This window comes from Lynx canadensis, chromosome D2 (assembly GCF_007474595.2).
Source record: "Lynx canadensis isolate LIC74 chromosome D2, mLynCan4.pri.v2, whole genome shotgun sequence".
NCBI classification, from domain to species: domain Eukaryota; kingdom Metazoa; phylum Chordata; class Mammalia; order Carnivora; family Felidae; genus Lynx; species Lynx canadensis.
This window is the reverse complement of record NC_044313.2, coordinates 34428524-34450357: the sequence shown is the minus strand read 5'-3', so window position 1 is coordinate 34450357 and position 21834 is coordinate 34428524. Positions and strand designations below refer to the sequence as shown.

Sequence of the window (21834 nt, the reverse complement as noted above, 5' to 3'; positions counted from 1 at the left end):
ACATGAGACACTGGCATAGTCTAGTAATATAAACTTTTTCATTGAATAGTTTATTAAACTAATACAAACTATTTCCTGGTCTCTTATCTTTGTTTATTGTTTTAATTTTTTCATGTTTATTTCTTAGAGAGAGAGACAGCATGTGAGTGGGGGAAGGGCAGAGAGACAGAGAGAGAGACACACACACACACAATCTGAAGCAGGCTCCAGGCTCTGGACTGTCAGCATAGACACCCTGACACATGAACTGTGAGATCGTGACCTGAGCAGAAGTTGGACACTTAACTGACTGAGGCATCCAGGCGACCCTGATCTCTTTATTTATTATTATTTTTAAAAATATTTATTTATTTTTGAAAGAGAGAGTGCTAGCAGAAGAGGGGGGTGGGGGAAACACAGAATCCAAGCAGGCTTCAGGCTCTGAGCTGTCAGCACAGAGCCCCATGTGGGACTCAAACTCACAAACTGTGAGATCATGACCTGAGCTAAAGTCAGACACTTCACCAACTGAGCCACCCAGGCACCCCTCTTCTCTTTAAAATAGGCTGGCTGGGGCACCTGGGTGGGTCAGTCTGTTGAGCGGCCGACTTCGGCTCAGGTCATGATCTCACAGTTCATGAGTTCCAGCACTGTGTCAGGCTCTGGAGCCTGCTTCGAATTCTGTGCCTCCCTCTCTCTCTGCCCCACCCACTCGCATTCTATCTGTCTCTCTCAAAAATAAATAAACATTAAAAAAAATTAAGAAAAAATAGGCTGGCTAGTTTAACCTCATAGCCCTTTCTAAGTTTCTTATTAAAGAGTTCTTATGTTTCGACTCTTGCTGTATTATAAATTACCCATATATGCTAACTAACTTGGATGTAAATTTAAAAAAATTAAATTAAAAAAATAAATTACCCAGCTTGTCTCCTAAAATTATAGTACAGTCATTTACATTAAAAAAATTCAGTATTCTTGTATTTAGAAATAACTAATGTTAACTGTAACCACACTTTGAAAATGTGAAGTCTAGAAATGACTCGTCACTCCTAAAATTATCTGGCTGGTCCCCAAATCTTATGTTTTTCTGGTGATTTTGAGCTCATATAGTCATCCTGATACATAAGGCACAAATGCAGATGATGTCTGAGTGAGTAGATAAAATTAGTTACTAAAACTGAACAAAAACTGGACAAAACAGGCATTTATTTATGCAGATAGTATAGTACAGTAATTAAGGGCATATACTTTGGAGTTAGACAGTTGTGTGACTTTGGGCATATTCTTTAATTATAATGTTTCCTGGGTTTTTTTTTTTCTGTAAAATTTGAGTAGTAAGGTGTTACCTACCTCATACAATTATAATGAAGTTTAAAGGGTATATTTAGCACAGTGCCATTTGTTGTACATCATCTGTGCTCTGAGTACTCTATTAGGTGCTGAGAATATAAAAATGTATCCCTGCCCTCGATAAGCTCATAAGAGAAAAAACTATAAAAAGACACTTGACAATATGGTGTGATAAGTACCATAGTATGGGAAGAAAGTCCACAAGTTTTTGTGCATTTTTCTAATCCAAAGACAAATTCTTTTCTTTTATATTAGATTTTACACAATCTTTCTTCTTTTTCATTTTTGCTCTCTGTCCTTATGTCCATGTGTTACTCATACACTGTCAAGAAGAGATTTACTAAGGACTGGAATTGTAAGCATCTTAACTGTTAACATTAAATTTAACAGGCTGACTCTGTACTTTCATTAAAACATGAACTGCCTTGACATCTGGTATAACTAGGGATCTTCAAGCAAATTTTCTTGTCAGTTATAAGTCAAATAACTAAAGATACTGGAACACGATGCTTTTGGATTAAGGGATCTTGGAACTGTACTTTCAAAATCTGCCTGTTGGGAGGAAGTGTTTAGAAATGTTAGTTCTGGTTCATCATTTCAGTGGTCCCTTAAGTTACAGGTATTTAGTTGAAACTACAACTCCTATAGAATACTCCTTGGATTTTCTTGGAAATCAGGAAATCAGTTGCAGCTCCACAAATGTAGAGCATCCTTGTTTTTTTGTTGTTGGTTTTTTATTTTCACACGGAACTCAGGAAACCTTTTCTGTTTTATGATATGAGAATAAGAGCTGTTGTCATTTCTACCTTTTGCCTGTTTCAAGAGGACTCTGACTTAAACTCTGATATGAGGAAGCAATTCAATAGTGAGAATTATTAAATCAATAATCAAGTGAATTATTGGATGAGATAGGGGGAATTTCCATTCCTAGGGAATAGTCAGTCTGTTGCCTCTTTCACAGAGCTGATTAAAGTGTACAGTCTTGATTACAGACATTAGCATGAATTGCTTAGTTAACATCTTAGCCTAATTCTTTTCAGTCCAGTGACCCTAGCAAATATATTCCTATTTAGTTGCCTAATGATTATGGAAATAAGCACCTAACAACTCTTTTACCCACATCCCCATGTTTCCCCTCCAAAAAGCACAGATGCACACACAAAGTGTTTGATTTTTACCATATTTGCTTACTTTATGAAATATTACATAAACTCTCTTGTTAGCATGCCTTTCGTTTTGCTAAATCTGTGAGTGATACAAAAGAGGTGAAGTAAGTAGTTCCTGCCCTCAAGCAGTACCTCAGCTGTTTGAAATTAACCTGGACCCACACTGAGAGCTACTTTAAGACTTCTGCCTGAAAAGATTTGCATCAGAATGGAGGGGAAAAATGGGAATACCATTACCTTTTTAATCTGTATAGTAGAGAAATGGCCTTGTTCTTTTTCTCTGGCATCAGAGCTCTTTAACTTTTGCTCTAGGGAGTTTTTCAGTCCTGCCACTCTAAAGAGGCCTGGCGGTGATGTCAACTGTAAATGCCTGGAAGGAGTATGCTTCTGATTCTTTTTCTAATTTGCCTTTTTAAAATCTGTGGTTGACTGTAGCAGAGTATTTTTAGAATTATGGTTAAAGTGACAGTGGTAAATTGTTTTTGATTAAAAAAACAACAATTTTTCTCCAACAATTTGATTGGAGACAGATAGGAAAATACAGAGAACCACAGTTTAACGGAGCAGAAACTTCCCTAGGAACCAGTATTGGGTTAGGAAACCTGAACTGTAATTGACAAATTGCTGGAGGTTCAATGTGGACAAGTCACGGAGTTAAAACTCCAGGGGGACCCAATCATAGTGGGGCTCACACTTTTGTGAGTTGTACCTCCTGGAGCTCTACCAAGTTCTCCCACTGAGGACCGAAGAATAATCTTCTTGTGCTTTCAGCAGGGGGAGGAAAAAGGATCCATTTTGAAATAGACCAGACCATTCTGTTCCTTAAGTATTCTATTCTTCTTCAGACCTAACCTCAAAAGAAACTATGTACCAGTGCCTGAACTATTGGGGTTTAATCAGAGCCTAACTAAATTGGGGGAAGGGAAATACACAACTCCAGCCTGCTCTAGCCATCCTGTCCCACCTAAGGGGTAGAAATGAGAAGCACTTGCAAAGTTTACAGCTAAGGGGCAAAGCTTACTTAAAGACTGCGACCCAGTCAACTACACTTAAAAATTTTTTAAAAGCAAACCTGTTACCTTTATCATAACTATAGAACACTTCCTCTCCCCTCACACCTTACAACCATATTACTTAAGTCCTATTTATTGCAGTTCCTTTCACCCAGTACATCATGTCCAGCTATCAAGAAAAAGTGCGCATGGAAGACTTAAAGGCAAAAAGCACAGTTTGAAGAGCTAGAGTAAGTATTGGAACCAGTTTCAGATATGTCAGGGATATTGGAATTATCAGATGAATAATCTATTTAAAAACTATGATTAATATGCTAAGGGCTTTAATGGATAACGTAGACAATATAAAAGAACACATGGATAATGTAAGCAGAGAGCTGGAAAATCTAAGAAACAAAAAGAAATATTAGAGATCAAAAGCAACACAACAGAAATGAAAAATGCCTTTGATGCACTCATTAGTAGACACAGCTGAGGAAAGAATCTCTGAGCTTGGGAATATGTCACTAGAAACTTGTAAAACAGAAAGTCAAAGAGAAAGAAATACTGAAAAAAATTTAAACAGAATATTCAAGAATTGTGGGATGACTACAGAAGCTCTAACATAAACACAATGGGAATATTAGAAGAAGAAAAAGAGAGAAAGGGATAGAAGCAATACTTGATGCAGTATTGCCTGAGGATTTCCCCAAACTGTCAGACACTAAACCATGGATCCAGAAAGCTTAGAGAACATCAAGCAGGATAAATACCAACATTACACTTAGGCATATCATATTCAAACTGCACAAAATTAAACATAAAGAATCTTGAAAGAAGCCAGAGGGAAAAACACCTTACCTAGAGTTAACAAAAATAAGAATTACTTCTGACTTCTCATTGTAAATCATGCAAGAGAGAAGAGAATGGAATGAAATATTTATAAAGTATTGAAAAACACCCACCAGCCTAAAATTTTATATCCTGTGAAATTATCCTTCCAACGTGAAGGAGAAAGTCGTTTTCAAACAAACAAAAATTGAGGACATTTGTTGCCAGTAGACTTGCCTTGCAAGAAATGTTAAAATGACTTCTTCAGAGATAAAGAAAATGATCTAGGTCAGAGACTCAGACCTACATAAAGAAAGGAAAAGCATCAGAGAAAGTGTAAATGAAGGTAAAATAAAAACTTTTATTTTTCTTATTCTTAATTGCATAGATAAGAGTTTGTTCAGAATGATAACAACAGTGTATTCAATTATGTATGCTTATATGTTTATATATAAGAGAAATGAATGCCGGTAATGGTACAAGAGGAAGAATAGTGTTATTTGAAAGTGGACTTGGAATAATTATAAATGTATATTGGAAACTCTAGGGCAACTACTAAAAAGTTTAAAAAAAACATAACTGATAAGAAAGGAAAGAAAATGGAATCATGCGAATACTCACTGTCACAAAAGGCAGAAAAAGAGTGGAACACAAAAGTAGGAACAAAGAACAAGTACAACAGATATGCAAATACTAATCCAACTATATCAATAATCACTTTAAACATCAATAGACTAAAAATACTAATTGAGGGGCGCCTGGGTGGCGCAGTCGGTTAAGCGTCCGACTTCAGCCAGGTCACGATCTCGCGGTCCGTGAGTTCGAGCCCCGCGTCGGGCTCTGGGCTGATGGCTCAGAGCCTGGAGCCTGCTTCCGATTCTGTATCTCCCTCTCTCTCTGCGCCTCCCCCGTTCATGCTCTGTCTCTCTCTGTCCCAAAAATAAATAAACGTTGAAAAAAAAAAAAATTAAAAAAAAAAATACTAATTGAAAGAGATCATCAGAATAGATCAATAAAGCAAGACCTAACTATATGTTATTTACAAAACCCACTTTAAATATAAAGATACATATAGATTAAATGGATGGAGAAAGACCATGTTAATACTAATCAAAAAAGTGGGTGGTTATATTAATACAGAGCAGACTTCAGAACAAAGAAAGTTACCAGGAATAAAGAGAGGCATTACATCACAATAAAAGGTGTCAATTCTCCATAAGACATAAGAATCAATAGTATACATATGCCTGGGAACAGAGTCAAAATATGTCAAGCAAAAACTGATAGAACATCAAGGAGAAATGAATGAGTATGCGGCCACTGTTATAGTTGGAGACTTCAGCATCCCTCCATCAGAAATGGACAGATCAGCAAACAAAATCAGTAAGGACGTAGTTGAACTCCATAACACCATCAATCACATGGATATAATCGACATCTATAGACTACTTCATTGAACAACAGCAGAATATACATTCTTCTCAAGCTCACATGAGACATTCACAAGACAACCATATTCTAGGCCATAAAACACACCTTAACAAATTTGAAAGAATAGAAATCATACAGTGTCTGCTCTCAGACCACAGTGGAATTAAATAAGAAACAATAACAGCAAGCTAAGCTGGAAAATCCCCAAATATTTGGAGATTAAACAACACACTTCTAAATAACATGTGAGTCAAGGAAGAAAGGGACAGTCAAGGATTATTAACAACTCTGTGTCCACAGCTTTCATAACCTAGATGAAATGAACCAATTTCTTGAAAGACACAATCTGCTAAAACTCACACAAGAAGAAATAGAGAATCTGAATAGGTCTGTATTTATGAAAGAAATTGAATCAATGATTAATAACCTTCCAAAACAGGAAGAGTGCCAGGCCCAGATGGGTTTACTGATGAATTCTACCAAACATTTAAGGAAAAAATTATACCAGTTCTCTATAATCTCTTTCACATAGGAGCAGAGGGAATACTTCAAATTCGTTCTGTGAGGCCAGCATTACCCTAATACCAAAACCAGACAAAGACATTACAAGAAAAAGAAACTGCAGACTATCTCTTGTGAGCATAGGTGCAAAAGTCCTCAACACAATATCATCACATTGAATCCAACAATTTATAAAAGGAATTCTATATCATGACCAAGTGGGATTTATCCCATACATGCAAAGCTACCTCAGCATTTAAAAACCAGTTAATACATGAATATATCACAGGGATAAAAATACAGCATAGGGAATATAGCCAGTGGTATTGTAGTAGCATTGTATGGTGACAGATGGTAGCCATACTCTGGTGAACATAGCATAATATATAAGCTTGTCAAATCACTGTTATACCCCTGAAATTAATGTAACATTGTTTGTCAACTACAATAAAAAGTTGTTTAAAACCAGCTGATATAATCCATCACATCAGCAAGCTAAAGAAAACAAATTATCATATCAATAGATGCAGAAAAAGTATTTGACAAAATTCCAACACCCATTCATGAGAAAAACTCTCAGTAAACTAGGAATAGAGAAGAACTTCTCTTAACTTGATAAAGAATACAAAATCCTACAGCTAACATTATACTTAATGGTGAGAAATTTGAAGCTTTCCCACTAAGGAACAAGGCAAGGATGTTCCCTCTCACCATTCCTTTTCAACATCATATGGGAGTCCTACTTAGTTCAGTAGGACAAGAAAAGGAACAGCATGTTTTTTTGGAGCACCTGGGAGGCTCAGTCAGTTAGGCATCCGACTGGCTCAGGTCATGATCTCTTGGTTGACCGCTCATGCTGTCAGCACAGAGCCCACTTTGGATCTTCTGTCCTCCTCCCTCCTGCCCCTTCCCTACTAACGTGTGCTCTCCCTCTCAAAAAAAAAAAAAAAAAGATTTCTGACCTATATGCAGGCCATTTTTGGTGCCCAGAACACTTACAATAGTAACATCAAAGATCACGTAACAAATAGAATAGTAATGAGAACGCTTTAAATATTGGGAGAATTATCATCATGTGACAGAATGAGCAAATGCTGTTGGAAAAATGGTGTGGTTAGACTTAGCTTGATGCAGGGTTGTCACAAACCTTCAATTTGTAAAAATTGCAGTGTTTGCGAAGTGCAAAAAATGAAGTATGTATATATCACCCTTTTCTGCATATCGCTGGAAGCGAAATGGCCGAATAAGGAATTAGGTTTTTCTAGGACAGACTACTTTGATGAGGAATAAGAAATGAAAGATTTTGTCCTAAGCTAAGAGTTTAGATAATAAGGCTTTTATTGTATCCCCAAACACATTCTTATGAACAAAGTGATAATTGCTTGGAATATTTTCTAAACTTATACATAGTTTTGGCCTGGCAGGCTATATTAAATGATGTTTACTGAGCAAAAATATATTTCTGTTGTACTGTGCTAGCTGCTGAATTGGGATGGTTCTTAACCACTAGAATTTGTTAATTTAAAAGGGCAAATAACTACAAAAAATAATTACAGTGTATATATAATAAGTAGATAAATTTGGTCCTGTAGACATATTTGATGTGGTTTTGTAGAGTTGTGAATTTGAATACCTTTAGATGAGATTCCTGCTTTATAATTATCCTGCCTGCCATAGTCACCTTGCCTGACATTTTCATTCATGTTACCTGCCTGGATCTTGAAGACATTTGCAATCAGAAGAGATGAGGGAAGGCAGGAACTGGTATAAACCCATTCGCAGAGGGGCCCCTGGGTGGCTCAGTTGGTTAAGTGTCCGACTTCGACTCAGGTCACCATCTCGCGGTTTGTGGGATCAAGCCTCACATCAGGCTCTGCACTGGCTCCATGGAGCCTGCTTAGGATTCTGTCTCCTCTCTCTCTGCCCCTCCCCTGCACCTGCTTTCTCTCTCTCTCTCTCTCTCTCTCTCTCTCTCTAAGTAAATAAAAAGGAAAACCATTCACAGAAACTAGAAAGCTCAAGATCAGAAAGTTCAAAGATACTGAACTTAAAATACAGTGACTCAGAAGAATGAATGTAAAATTATATTTATTCGTTTTATGTTAATAAGCATGCATAGTTTATTTAAAACCTGGCTTTACAGGTTTCATTGTGTTTTGAATGTTTATTCTGGGGGAAAATATAATTTATTCTAGAAGCAGTCAGGATCAGTTTCCTTAAATTTCTGTTTTCAGCTTCTTTATCCCTCATCTGGGCCATAGCTTTCTGTGCAAAGGCTAATGTAAGCTTCAGCTTATATATCTAACTCTGGTTACTCTAAGAAATTCTTTGGATTTGCTCCATGGAAATTGTTTTGGCATAATTAACTATAACTCCTACAGTAACCTGTATTTCTAAGGGAATATACAGTATACTGTTTGTGACTTGCTGACTTTAGAACTATGAGATTATGAATCCCTGGTTTATTCTTTATGTTGACTATATTCTTTTATGAAGACAAATTTTTAAAGATTTCCAGAACTTTATGAAAACTTGAGGTCTTCTAATTAATGTAAGTTTTCCTTGGCTTTTTATGTTTGACTTCTTAGTCAGTTATGGAGCAGATCTTAAGCTTTTTTTAACCTAGGGTGTTATTTATCAAGTGGAGGTGTATGATTTGCATGAGTATAAGGTACAATATATATCCTAAAATCAACAACTTTTGTTTTTTAATCATAGTAATATAGTATAATGAAAAACATCTAATGAAAAGTAGCCATTTCACTAAATTAATTTGAAGTATATAAGCAAGCAATCATTTTTTGTTTTTCGATTGATTTTAGGTGCCAAATATGAAAATAAAAAAATTTTCCCTGATTATCACACTGACATCCAAATCTAAATAGGGGCGCCTGGGTGGCTCAGTTGGTTAAGCAGGCGACTTTAGTTCAGGTCATGATCTCACGGTTTGTGGGTTTGAGCCCTGCATGGGGTTCTGTGCTGACAGCTCAGAGCCTGGAGCCTGCTTCAGATTCTGTGTCTCCTGCTCTCTGTGCCCCTCCCCTGCTCATGCTCTGTCTTACCTCTCTCTCTCAAAAATAAATAATGAACATTAAAATTTTTTTTAAAATAAAATAAAATACCCAAATAAAAAAATCGTAATTTCTTAAATTGGCTTTTCTTTCTGCCTATCTAATTTTTTACAGTGGTAGTACCATTTGCTTCCTTTCCTGGAAAACCTGTAGTTATCTTAGATTTATTTCTTTTTTACTATCCCAATCACAGCCCTTCCCTGTCATAACTAATTAGTAGGGTTCCATGTTTAGTTGTATCTGTTTTTCCCCTCTGCAGTGGCAGTAGTGAAAGTGGCTAATGAATTGGATGGTATATGCTACTAATATTTCTAGATCAAGATCATAGATTATTGGAGCATCATCATCTTGAACTAGAGCAGGAAGAAATTAGCCAGCGAGCATAGCGCTTTCATTTTGACAGTTCCAACTATATCTCTGGCTTAAATTTTTTTAAGGCTCAGAAAAATGCCAAGAAAGGTTTCCCTTGTTCCGAATGAGTAATATTAAATGTAACCTTTTTTTTTTTTAGAATGTTGAATAAAATGTTTTAAATAAGATACTTGTATTAGTCAGGCTGTTAACAGAAAATTGACAAGAACTGACTCAACCAACTCAAGCTGCCTTAAATGATGAAGAGAAATTATTAGCTAAATGTGACTGGAAATCCCAGAATAGGGAAGATTTCATGTGAAGCTGAAGCCTGCTGCTCAGCAGATGTCACCAGGAACCCAGTTGGTGTGTCCTTCTTTCAGCTCCGCTTTATGCAGTTTTGGCCTCATTGTCCGACTGCATGTGGTGTGCCTCAGCAGCTGTAGGCTGTCTCCTTCTAGTAACAAAATGGCTGCTCAGTCACAGTTCCAATCCTTAGATCCTCATGCTCTATCATCTAAAGGAAGAGTGAGTGGTTCCCTCTATGAGGTGCTATGTAACACCTTTTGGGTAAGAGGGTGATAATTGCTAATTCATCTAAATTCATCAGGATTCATACTTGAAGCTAGATATAGGTTCAGTCCGATCTAGACCAGATAGAGCTGTGAAAGGGGGCAGAGTGATTTTCCAAAATATGTTTGGAGATTGTTCCAAAGAAGGGGGAGTGGATGATAGTAAATCACAGATGTTTCCTAAAATGTTTAGCTATTACTACTTAATTTTTATGTAAAACACACATGCTCATGTTCCAAGAGGACTTGGCTGGAGTTTATGCATGTGTAGATTTTTAAAAGTTCCGGGGCGCCTGGGTGGCGCAGTCGGTTGGGCGTCCGACTTCAGCCAGGTCACGATCTCGCGGTCCGTGAGTTCGAGCCCCGCGTCGGGCTCTGGGCTGATGGCTCAGAGCCTGGAGCCTGTTTCCGATTCTGTGTCTCCCTCTCTCTCTGCCCCTCACCCGTTCATGCTCTGTCTCTCTCTGTCCCAAAAATAAATAAACGTTGAAAAAAAAATTTTTTTAAAAGTTCCTTAGGTAGTTCTGTTGCACACCTGTGGTTGAGAACCACTGATCGTATGATATCATTTAATTCTTATATATTGAAATGAAAAATAGTTCTCAAATTGTGTGGGACTTTTGCCTCCAGAGGGCACTGTTTCTTTAACAAGCAGAAGAATTAATTGTTTTGTTTATAAACTAAGTCTTTTTGTTAATGTTTATTTATTTATTTTTGACAGAGAAAGAGTGTGCATGCGTGCGGGGGAGGGACAGAGAGCAAGGGAGAGAGAATCCCAAGCAGTCCTGCCGCTGTCAGTGCAGAGCCCCACATGGGGCTGGAACTCACCAACAGTGAAATCATGACCTGAGCTAAAACCAACAAGAGTCAGATGCTTAACAGACTGAGCCACCCAGGGGTCCCTAAATCTTTTTTTTTTTAAGTTTATTTATTTTTGAGAGAGAGAGAGAGAGAGAGTGTGTGAGCAGGGGAGAGGCTGAGACAGAGAAAATCCCCAACAGTCTTTGTTCTGTGAGTGCAGAGCCTGACACTGGGCTTAACCTAAACCGAAATCAAAAGTGAGATGTTCAGTTGACTGAACCACCCAGGTGCCCCTAAGTTAAATCTTTAAAAATTTAATTTAGGAGTTAGTTGATATGTTCCTGTCTTTCTGGTGGAGTCTTAAGGATTGAGAATATTTTGGTTTCAGCTGTAGAACTTAACCAGGAGGTCCAAACTAATTTTCTTAATAGTCTCTAAATTAAAATTAGAAATCTTTTTTAGAAATATCTTATCAAATAATTTAGTATATTCTTGTGTATAAGTACAGGAAGAGATGCAGTGAAAACTTTGTTTCTTTGCTTGCTCTTCGTTCTTTGAAAATAAAATGTAGTGAGTCAGTTCATGCGGTTCATGTATGCATGTTTTCTGATGACTATATTTGCCTGGATTATAAGGAGAATCCTTAGCTCTTAGCAAGGTTCTTTCAGGTGTTGAATTTAAAACATGTTCCTGCCTAGGACTACTGTCTGAAACTTCTTTCATACAGCACAGCCACCTACTGCCTTAGATTTCTTTGTTTGCTGTTATACACTGTGGAAAGTACTAATAAACTTTTAAAAATATACATTTTTTTAAATGCCCCAAATTACATTTATTATGTTGAGAAAAGTTATCTTGACTTGGATAGTTTATGAGAAAAGTAGTACCTTTTCTTGGTATCATCTCAGAAAAATAGATTACATTTGACCCTTCAACAGTGTTGGGAGTTAGGGACGCTGACTCCTCCCCCGACCCCCTGCAGTTAAAAATCCATGTATAACTTCTTTATTTAAGTAAGCTCTACACCCAAGGTGGGGTTTGGACTCATGACCCCAAGGTCAACTGTTGCATGCTCTACTGACTGAGGCAGTCCAGTCAGGCACTCCAAAAATCGATGTAACTTTTGACTTTCCCCAAACTTTACTAACAGCCTACTGTTAACAGAAAGCTTTAATGATAACAGTCAACTAACACATACTTTGTGTATGTATTATATACTGTATCTTTACAGTAAAGTAAGGGAAGAGAAAATGATAAAATCATAAGGAAAAGAAAATACATTTACAGTACTGTATGAATATTTATTGAAAAAATTTCATATATAAGTGGACCCATGCAGTTTAAACTCATGTGGTTCAATGATCAGCTGTAACTAGCAGAACTCCAGATAATAACAACAAAAAGTAATAAATACATTTGTGGTTTATTTATTTTTCTTAGTTCCTTTTCAGAAAATTAGTGGGCTTCGAATCACTTTATCCAGAAAGCATATACTTGTAATAAATTAATTTCATTATAATGTGAATGGTTTCATCATTTTTATAATTTTTCTTTCTTCACATAAATACTGTGTTTTCCACATGACTTCAAGATTTCTAGATATTTGGTTCCTCTCTCCATCTCAACTTTTGGTTAATGTTTTAATTGTCCCAAATTGCTTTAAAAAATCCAGGAAAATGTGAAATAGTATTCTTTTAATAAAATCCTGTATAGTAAAAAGGGTAATTAAGAAGTATATCATTGGGATACCTGGCTGGCTTTGTTGGAAGAACATGCAACTCTTGATCTTGGGGTCATGCATTTGAGTCCCACGTTGGGTGTAGAGATTATGTAAATAAATAAATACTCAATAAATAAATAAACTTTTTAAAAGTATACCATTGATTTTTTTTAATTAAAAAAAATTTTTAATGTTTATTTTGAGAGAGAGAGAGTATAAGCAGGGGAGGGCCAGAGAGACAGGAGGAGAGAATCCCAAGCAGGATCCACATTTTCAGAACAGAGCTCCATGTGGGGCTCAAACTCATGAACTGTGAGATCATGACCTGAGCTGAAATCAAGAGTCCAACGCTTAACTGACTGAGCTACTCGGGCACCTCAGTATATCATTGATTTTAAATATAAATTTTTTAAATGTTTATTTATTTTTGAGAGAGAGCATAAGGAGGGGAGGGGCAGAGAGAGAGGGAGACACAGAATCTGAAGCAGGCTCCAGGCTCTGTGCTGAACCCGACGTGGGACTTGAACTCACAAGCCATGAGATCATGACCTAAGCCAACGTCAGATGCTTAGCCAACTGAGCCACCCATGCGCCCCTAGTATATCATTGATTTTAAATCCCAGTCTTGATTTTGGCTCAGGTCATGATCTCGCAGTTCTCTTGTTCGAGCTCTCCCACCCCCCATCAGATTCTGCCCGGACAGTGCTGAGCCACCTTGGGATTCTGTCTCTCTCTGCCTCTCCAGTCCCTCCCCCTCTCTCTCTCAAAATAAATAAATAAGGTTAATTTTTAAAAATAATAAAAAATTAGGTTGAAATTAGGATTTTAAAGGAACAGCTATTTAAAAATGTGTAAAGTTTCACCAAGTACTTTAGCTCTGCGAGTTTGGGGGAGAGGAGTCTCTTGATACTGGTTTTTAGAATTTTGTCAGGCAGCTCTTTCTCTTTCTGCCTATGTTGGAGACATCCCAGAAAAGCAAGAAAAATCACATAGAGCTATTTGAGTGCAGATAGGTATAGTAGAGGTTAGGAGCAATCAGACTTCAAATTGTCTTTGTTTTGGGATATAAGGGAAATGGGTATTATGGGATAATTAATACAGTTTTGAGTTTTAGGCTCCCCTTATGTGGATGCCTTCTAGAATAGTGGTCTTGCTTCAGCTCTATAATGATCGATATTCATCTGCTTAGATTCAGTAAAGGTAGTGAGACATGAAATACAGGGGGCTGATTTTGAACACTGGGGCAAAATGCAAAGTGGTAAATAAACATTTACATTGCTTTGAGACATTGGCATTTAAATGATATCAATAAAACGTGTTGTGGCATAGCTCTGTGGGCTGTAGGCATTTGCTATCTTGGATATCTCCTCCTAATGCTGTTAGGTTAAAGAGATGTATATTATTGCTGTGGCTAATGCAATTAATTAATGCATATTAATGTGAATGGGGAGAGAAGAAAAATCTTTCTTGGAATTCCCGTTCCAGTCCTACTGTGAAAACAGGCACACCGATGGAAAGACATCTACTTACAGTAGTTGGGTTTTATCAGCCCAATGTGGCAGTGAGTAGTGAGTGGTTAGACGTTGTGAAAATTGGAAAGGGAAGCAAAAAAGCATTTTAAAATATGAAAACGGCACATTTTGGTTGTTCATGTTTACCATTTTGTACACTGTTCTGAAAATTTCTTAAGGCGCACAAACTAAAATACTTAGTAAGCGTTCCTGATTATATTTTTTAAAGTTACAACTCAAATGACATACTATCTCCATCAAGCTTTTTATCAAATAAGTAGTAACTATTTCCTCAGGATGCTTTGCTAAACCTATAATATAGCATTAGTCATGTTTTGTTACACAGTTCCCCCCCCCCCAACCCCCACTTATCCTCAGGGGTATGTCCAATCCATCCCCAGTGGATTACTGAAACCTCGGATAGTACTAAACCCTATTTATATTGTTTTCTCCAATACATACCTAGCTCTGATAAAGTTTAACTTATAAATCAGGCACAGTAAAAAATTAACAATACCTAATAATAAAATAGAACAATTATAAGTGTACTACGACAAAAGTTATATGAATATGGTCGGTCTGTCTGTCTCTCAAAATACCTTATTGTACTGTACTCCCCTTTTTGTGATGATGTGAGATGATAAAATGCCGATGTGATGACATGGAGTAAGGTGAATGATGTAGGCGTTGTTGACATAGCATTCGGCTGCTGTTGACCATCTGGGGAAAGGTCAGAAGGAGGATCATCTGCTTCCAGACTATTGTTGACTATGGGTAACTGAAACCACCGGAAGTGAAACCGTGAATAAGGGGAGAACTACAGTATTGTATCTCTCCCTGAGTTGTGAGATACTCATCTCAGTGTCTTTATAGCGATCTTATTCATAGGCATGATATAAAATGTAAATTAGATTAAACTCTACTCAAACATAATATGTGACTACTAATGGTTAGTGATACTGAAGTATCAGTCAGAAATCTAAATGGGGGGGGCGCCTGGGTGGCTTAGTTGCTTAAGTGTCTGACTTCACTCAGGTCATGATCTCACGGTTTGTGAGTTCGAGCCCTGCGTTGGGCTCTGTGCTGACAGCTCGGAGCCTGGAACCTGCTTCGGATTCTGTGTCTCCCTCTCTCTCTGCCCCTCGCCTGCTCACAGTCTGTCTCTCTCGTGTGTCTCTCAAACGTAAATAAACATTTTTAAAAATTAAGAAATCTAAATAGGTATTAGTTTTGTCAGAAATATGACATTGTCCCTCATGCTTTACTGTTCAGAGTGATAAGTTGTTCACCTTTTTGTAAAAAGTATTCCAGGGCCTTGTGCAGTTCAAAAACAAACAAACAAAACAAAACAAAAACTGAGGGAAAGGCAGAGATCCATCTAGTTGTAACTTTTAACTTGCAAGATGTTCCCTAAGTCTGTATGAGCCTTTAAAAGAAACACATAGACATGGGGATCTTTTGCTATGGTTCAAAGGCCACAGTGCCTAATCTGTGGCCTCTATCAGAGTGCTGTTTTCTGAATGAGAACCCACAACTACCATTTCTTCTTTTTCTAGTTTTTTAAGGTGAAAGTTTAGGTTATTGATTTGAGTTCTTTTTCTTTTATAATATAGGCATGTATACTGTAACATTTTCTCTTAGCACTGCTTTCATTGCCTCCCATAAGTTTTGGTATTGTGTTTTTGTTTTTTTTATCTCAAAATGTTTTCTTATTTTGATGATGATTTCTGCTTTGACCTGTTGGTTATTTATTTTAGTCTGTTGTTTAATTTCCAATATCTGTGAATTTTCCAAATATCCTTCTATTATTGATTTCTAATTTTATTCCATTGTGGTTAGAATACATACTTTGTATGATTTCAGTCCTTTTAAGGCTTGCCTTATGACCTGACATATGCCCTATTCTGGATAGCATCCCATGTGAACTTGAGAGTAATTCATGCTCTGCTGTTTTTGAGTGGGATATTCTATAGATGTCTGTTAGATTTAGTTGGTTTATATTGTTAATCTAATCCTTTTCTTCTGCCTGCCAAATCTGTAGAACCCCTGTAGTAATTTTTTCATTTCATTTATTGCACTTTTCAACTGCAGAATTTCTATTTTTTTAAAGTTTATTTATTTTGAGTGAGAGAGAGAGCACAAGCAGGGGATGGGCAGAGAGAGGAGAGAGAGAATCCCAAGTAGGCTCTGCACTGTCAGTATGGAGCCCCATGCCGGGTTTGAACACAGGAACGGTAAGATAATGACCCGAGTTTAAATCAGGAGTGGGATGCTTAACTGACTGACCCTCTATTTAAAAAAAAATTTTTTTTCTTTGAGAGAGAGAGCAAGAGTGTGAGCAGGGGAGAGGGGCAGAGGGAGAGAGAGAGAGAGAGAGAGAGAGAGAGAGAGAGAAAGAAAGAAAGAAAGAGAAAGAGAAAGAGAAAGAGAAAGAGAAAGAGAAAGAGAAAGAGAAAGAGAAAGAGAAAGAAAGCGTCTTTAACAGGCTCCACGTTCAGCATGGAGCTTGATGCAAGGCTCAATCCCATGACCCTGGGATCATGACCTGAGCTGAAATCAAGAGTCAGAGGCTCAACTGATTTAGCCACCCAGGCACCCCCAGAATTTCTATTTTTAAAAATTCTGCCTTTTTACTTACATTATATTTTGTGAGGCATTGCAGTATTTTCCTTTAGTTCTTTAGATGTGGTTTCCTATAGTCCTTTGGACATATTTCAAATAGCTGAATTAAGGTCTTTGTCTTAAAAGTTCAATGACTGGGCCTTCTCACTAAGAGTTTCTGTTGATTGCTTTTTTCCCCCTGTATATGAGTCATACTTTCTTGTTACTTTGCGTGACATAAATTTGTTGAAAACAGGACACTTAAATAATATATTGTGGCAATTCTGAAAATCTGATTCTCCTCTCTTCCCAAAGTTGGTTGGTTGGCTGGTTGGTTGTGACTTTTCTGAATTAATTCTGTAAAGTCTCTATTCTTTCTCCTCTGTGGCCACTGAAGTCTCTGCTTGGTTAGCTTAATGACCAACTAATGATTGGACACAGATTTCCTGAAAAGCCTAGAACCAATAAGTTTCTCAGTCTTTGCTGAAGAACTCTATGTAGGTACTGGGGCATACCTTCAACACTCAGGCATTTGACAACTCTAAGTTAGCCTTTACTTCATGCTTGTACAGAGTTTCAAGGTCAGTCATAAATGAGAGCTTAGAGCCTTCTCAGGTCTTTTCTGAGCTTGTGCATAGCCCTACATGTGTACATAACCTTGTAGATTCCCAGGAATATGTAAGAGCCTTTCAAAGTCATCTATGTATATCTCATTCCCCAGGTTTTCCTTTTAAGCTAACGTTAGCTGACTGTGTGCCCTGTTATCCATTCCTTCAGGCATATGCCATATTCAACAATTACCTTTAATTGTTTTCAACAAATGTCCCCAGAGAAAAGGCTTTATGCACTGGACAAGCCCCAATTTAAATCAAAGAAAGACATCCCTGTAAGTGGGGTCTTCCAGGAAACCATCAGGTAGTTGAAATAATGATAATTCTCCAGGAATGTGGTTTTGAAGGAGCTCCAAGCCCATTCTGTTCCCTTTGATGGCTGTCAGGCTACTGTTTTTTACCATAGTTGTAGGATGTTGATTTTCAAGGATACTGTGAAACTAAAGTAGGGGAAGAAGAATGGAAATAAGGGCACATTAAAACCCTGCAATGCTCCTTTTCTTACCAAGCTGTTTTTCTTGAATAAACACTATTTGGATTACTGCAAGGTTTAAATTGATTTCCAGAGCCCTGGAAAAGTTGATTTTGACTATTTTTGCAAGTTTTCTTGTTGCTTTTATGGAGAAGAGACTGTTTGGAGATCTTCACTCTGGTGTTTTTGCATCACTCTCATCCTTTCTTTTCTCCTCCTCTGAGAAGTTAACTATCTCTTTCTTCTCTTTTCTTTTTTTCCTCTTGAACTTAAAACACCTGAAACTATTCCATTTCTTCTGTTACCATCCAACTTTATTCTTCTCAGTCAGTGGACAGAGGTGGTCTTCTGTGTTCTTGACAACTTCTGTTTTTAAACTTCTGTCTCTCCTATGAGTCTTCTTAAAGCTGTGAGAACAGTTCAGGATTAATAACTCATAAATTATCCTACCCCATAAAGGAGGTTGGGGGGAAAAAGTGATGTCAGTCAAATAGACTACTGCCAGCCAAAAAACTAACAGTTTTCTTGGATTTTGAATAAATGACTAAAATATTAGATCAAAGAAAAATATAAAATAAATTTTAGAATTTTGAGAACACTTGTTTTTAAGTTTATTTCTTTTGAGAGAACAAGAGTGGGGGAGGGGCACAGAGAGACAGAGAGAGAGAGAATTCCAAGCAGGCTCAGCACTGTCAGTGCAGAGCCCGATGTGGGGCTCAAACTCGTAAACCATGAGATCATGACCTGAACCGAAGTTGGATACTTAACCAACTGAGCCACCCAGGCACCCAAGAAAGGTTTTTAAATTATCTGCTTCTAAAACTTTTTGTTTTTGTTACTTTATCCCTTATCAGGATGCCCGACATGCAGCAGAAGGAGAAATATATACCAAACTTAATCAAAAAATTGATGAATTTGTTCAGCTTGCTGATTATGACTGGACAATGTCTGAGCCAGATGGAAGAGCTAGTGGTTATTTAATGGATCTTATTAATTTTTTAAGAAGCATCTTTCAAGTGTTTACTCATTTACCTGTAAGTATGAAAAATCCCAGAAAATTGTATTATAATTTTGCTTACTAAAATATATGTAGAATTTAATCTTAATTTGAGATTTACTGGCTCAAACCAACTTCATGGCTTGAATATTTTCTTTCCATTATTACACGTCTATTTGTGAGGAATTCTAATAACCTAGCCAATTGTTTGAAGTTTTAATTTATTTTACTTTCAGCCAAAATAACTACAACTTTGTTTCTACCAAAACCAAAACAAAACCCTGAAATTCGGTATAGACTTAAATTGAAATAAACTCTTTTTTTTCTCCAGTGTAATGAATTTTATTTTATTTTATTTATTTTTTGAACTTTAATGTATGCAAATTTTATTTTATTTTATTTTTTTCAATATAAGAAATTTATTGTAAAATTGGTTTCCATACAACACCCAGTGCTCATCCCAAAAGGTGCCCTCCTCAATACGCATCACCCACCCTCCCCTCCCTCCCACCCCCCATCAACCCTCAGTTTGTTCTCAGTTTTTAAGAGTCTCTTATGCTTTGGCTCTTTCCCACTCTAACCTCTGTTTTTTTTTTTTTCCTTCCCCTCCCCCAAGGGTTTCTATTAAGTTTCTCAGGATCCACATAAGAGTGAAACCATATGGTATCTGTCTTTCTCTGTATGGCTTATTTCACTTAGCATCACACTCTCCAGTTCCATCCACGTTGCTACAAAGGGCCATATTTCATTCTTTCTCATTGCCACGTAGTACTCCATTGTGTATATAAACCACAATTTCTTTATCCATTCATCCGTTGATGGACATTTAGGCTCTTTCCATAATTTGGCTATTGTTGAGAGTGCTGCTATAAACATTGGGATACAGGTGCCCCTATGCATCTGTACTCCTGTATCCCTTGGGTAAATTCCTAGCAGTGCTATTGCTGGGTCATAGGGTAGGTCTATTTTTAATTTTTTGAGGGACCTCCACACTGTTTTCTAGAGTGGCTGCACCAATTTGCATTCCCACCAACAGTGCAAGAGGGTTCCCATTTCTCCACATCCTCTCCAGCATCTATAGTCTCCTGATTTGTTCATTTTGGCCACTCTGACTGGAGTGAGGTGATATCTGAGTGTGGTTTTGATTTGTATTTCCCTGATGAGGAGCGACGTTGAGCATCTTGAAATAAACTCTTTTTTTTTTTTTTTTTTTTATTTATTTTTTTTTTATTTTTTTTTTTTTCAACGTTTTTTTAAATTTATTTTTGGGACAGAGAGAGACAGAGCATGAACGGGGGAGGGGCAGAGAGAGAGGGAGACACAGCATCGGAAACAGGCTCCAGGCTCCGAGCCATCAGCCCAGAGCCCGACGCGGGGCTCGAACTCACGGAGCGCGAGATCGTGACCTGGCTGAAGTCGGACGCTTAACCGACTGCGCCACCCAGGCGCCCCTTGAAATAAACTCTTAATAGGGGTAGTTCTCATTAAAGTCAATAGAATCAATGACTTTTCCAGTTAGAAAAGCCAAGAAATTATTAGGTGTTTTTAGGCCAGAGATGAGGAGTAAAGCTGGAACATTGTTCTATCCTGATACATAGTAATAATGCATCTACATTTTGAACAATCTATTGAAACATTAAAAATATATATATAAATTGCAGGGATGTTTGGGTTTGAATAGGCTGAAGCATTGGATTCTTCAGATGAGGAATGCAAAGACCAAAGAGGTTATCTTGGGATGAACATGCTTTTCATTAGGTGTATTAGAAATAATAGAACTATTAAAACATGAGTGGAGTAATTCTTTTACAAATAAAATAGAAAAAAAAATTGTTGACCTTTTTATTTCACAATAAAATGTAGCTGAACACAAGAAAAAAACCCCACCTGGTAAGAAAGAAAGAAAGAAAGAAAGAAAGAAAGAAAGAAAGAAAGAAGAAAGGAGGTGTAGCTGAACACAAAAATACTTAATCTCAAGCCTCCCCAACAGCCTCCGCCCATCTCTCCTGTTTAAAATGGAAAAAAAAAAAAGTTATTCTCCTAATTTTTTGACTTTGCATTGCGAGTTGCTCCAGAGGGCCATTTAAAATAGTTGAAGGCAGGTGTTGCTAAAAAATAAATAGAAGAATTTCCTAAAGAGATTTTAATAGTGGATCTGTGCCAAAGAGATTTTAGAAGCTTACCCAGGGATTATATTATATCCCTAACTGCTCTCTTTGTGTTGAAAAAGGGAACCTGTATATATGTTTAATTCTTGTTTCATCTAATTTCTAAGAAAATGTTCCTCATGTAGTATATTTTAAATAATTGTTGAATTAATTTGAATTCACGTTGCCAGAATCCATCTCCATGTTTCTAGCTAAAAGCAGTGTACAAAAGTAAACAGATCTGTGTGCACGCACATGTACACAGATACCTACACATCATATTTTTATGTTGCAATATCTTTCACAGCTTGGCACAACATGATGGGTAGGAATTTTGTGCATAAATTGAGAAGATTAAGAGAGGTTATATGTTAGAAATGGTTGGGGCAAATATCTCACTTCAGGAGGCTAACATCTGGAGGGAAAGGCTGCTTTCTTGTACTGTAGTAACACTGAGAGAGACAGATCTTCTTGGACTAACTAGATCACTCATGTAATCTACTATGATATTTTGTGTAGTTTTAGGGGATTCTTCATATGCCATTTTGGATTTTTATGTTATTTAACATCGGTTTTCCTGTAAAGGAAATAAGCTGCTATACAGTGCAGACCAACAAATACAATAATAAGTATAGGACATGATCAGATAAATAGAAAATTGTGTTTCACAGCTAAGAAAAGAGAAAATGGATGTGACAACAGTATATGCTTATTCAAGCAATAAACTAGA

General features: G+C 37.1%; 1 protein-coding gene across 9 annotated transcripts in view; it reads left to right on the top strand.

Annotated features, from left to right (window-relative positions):
* The window catches only part of EXOC6 (exocyst complex component 6), a 230353-nt gene that overhangs the window by 130303 nt on the left and 78216 nt on the right, over positions 1 to 21834 (top strand). For 8 of the 9 annotated variants that reach the window (XM_030334687.1, XM_030334688.2, XM_030334693.1 and 5 more), the window contains one exon: positions 18815 to 18994. The exons of the other annotated variant lie outside the window; for it this stretch is intronic. In XM_030334687.1, the coding sequence (XP_030190547.1) occupies positions 18815 to 18994 (180 nt within the window). The remainder of the gene's footprint in view (positions 1 to 18814; positions 18995 to 21834) is intronic. 9 annotated transcript variants of the gene reach the window in all.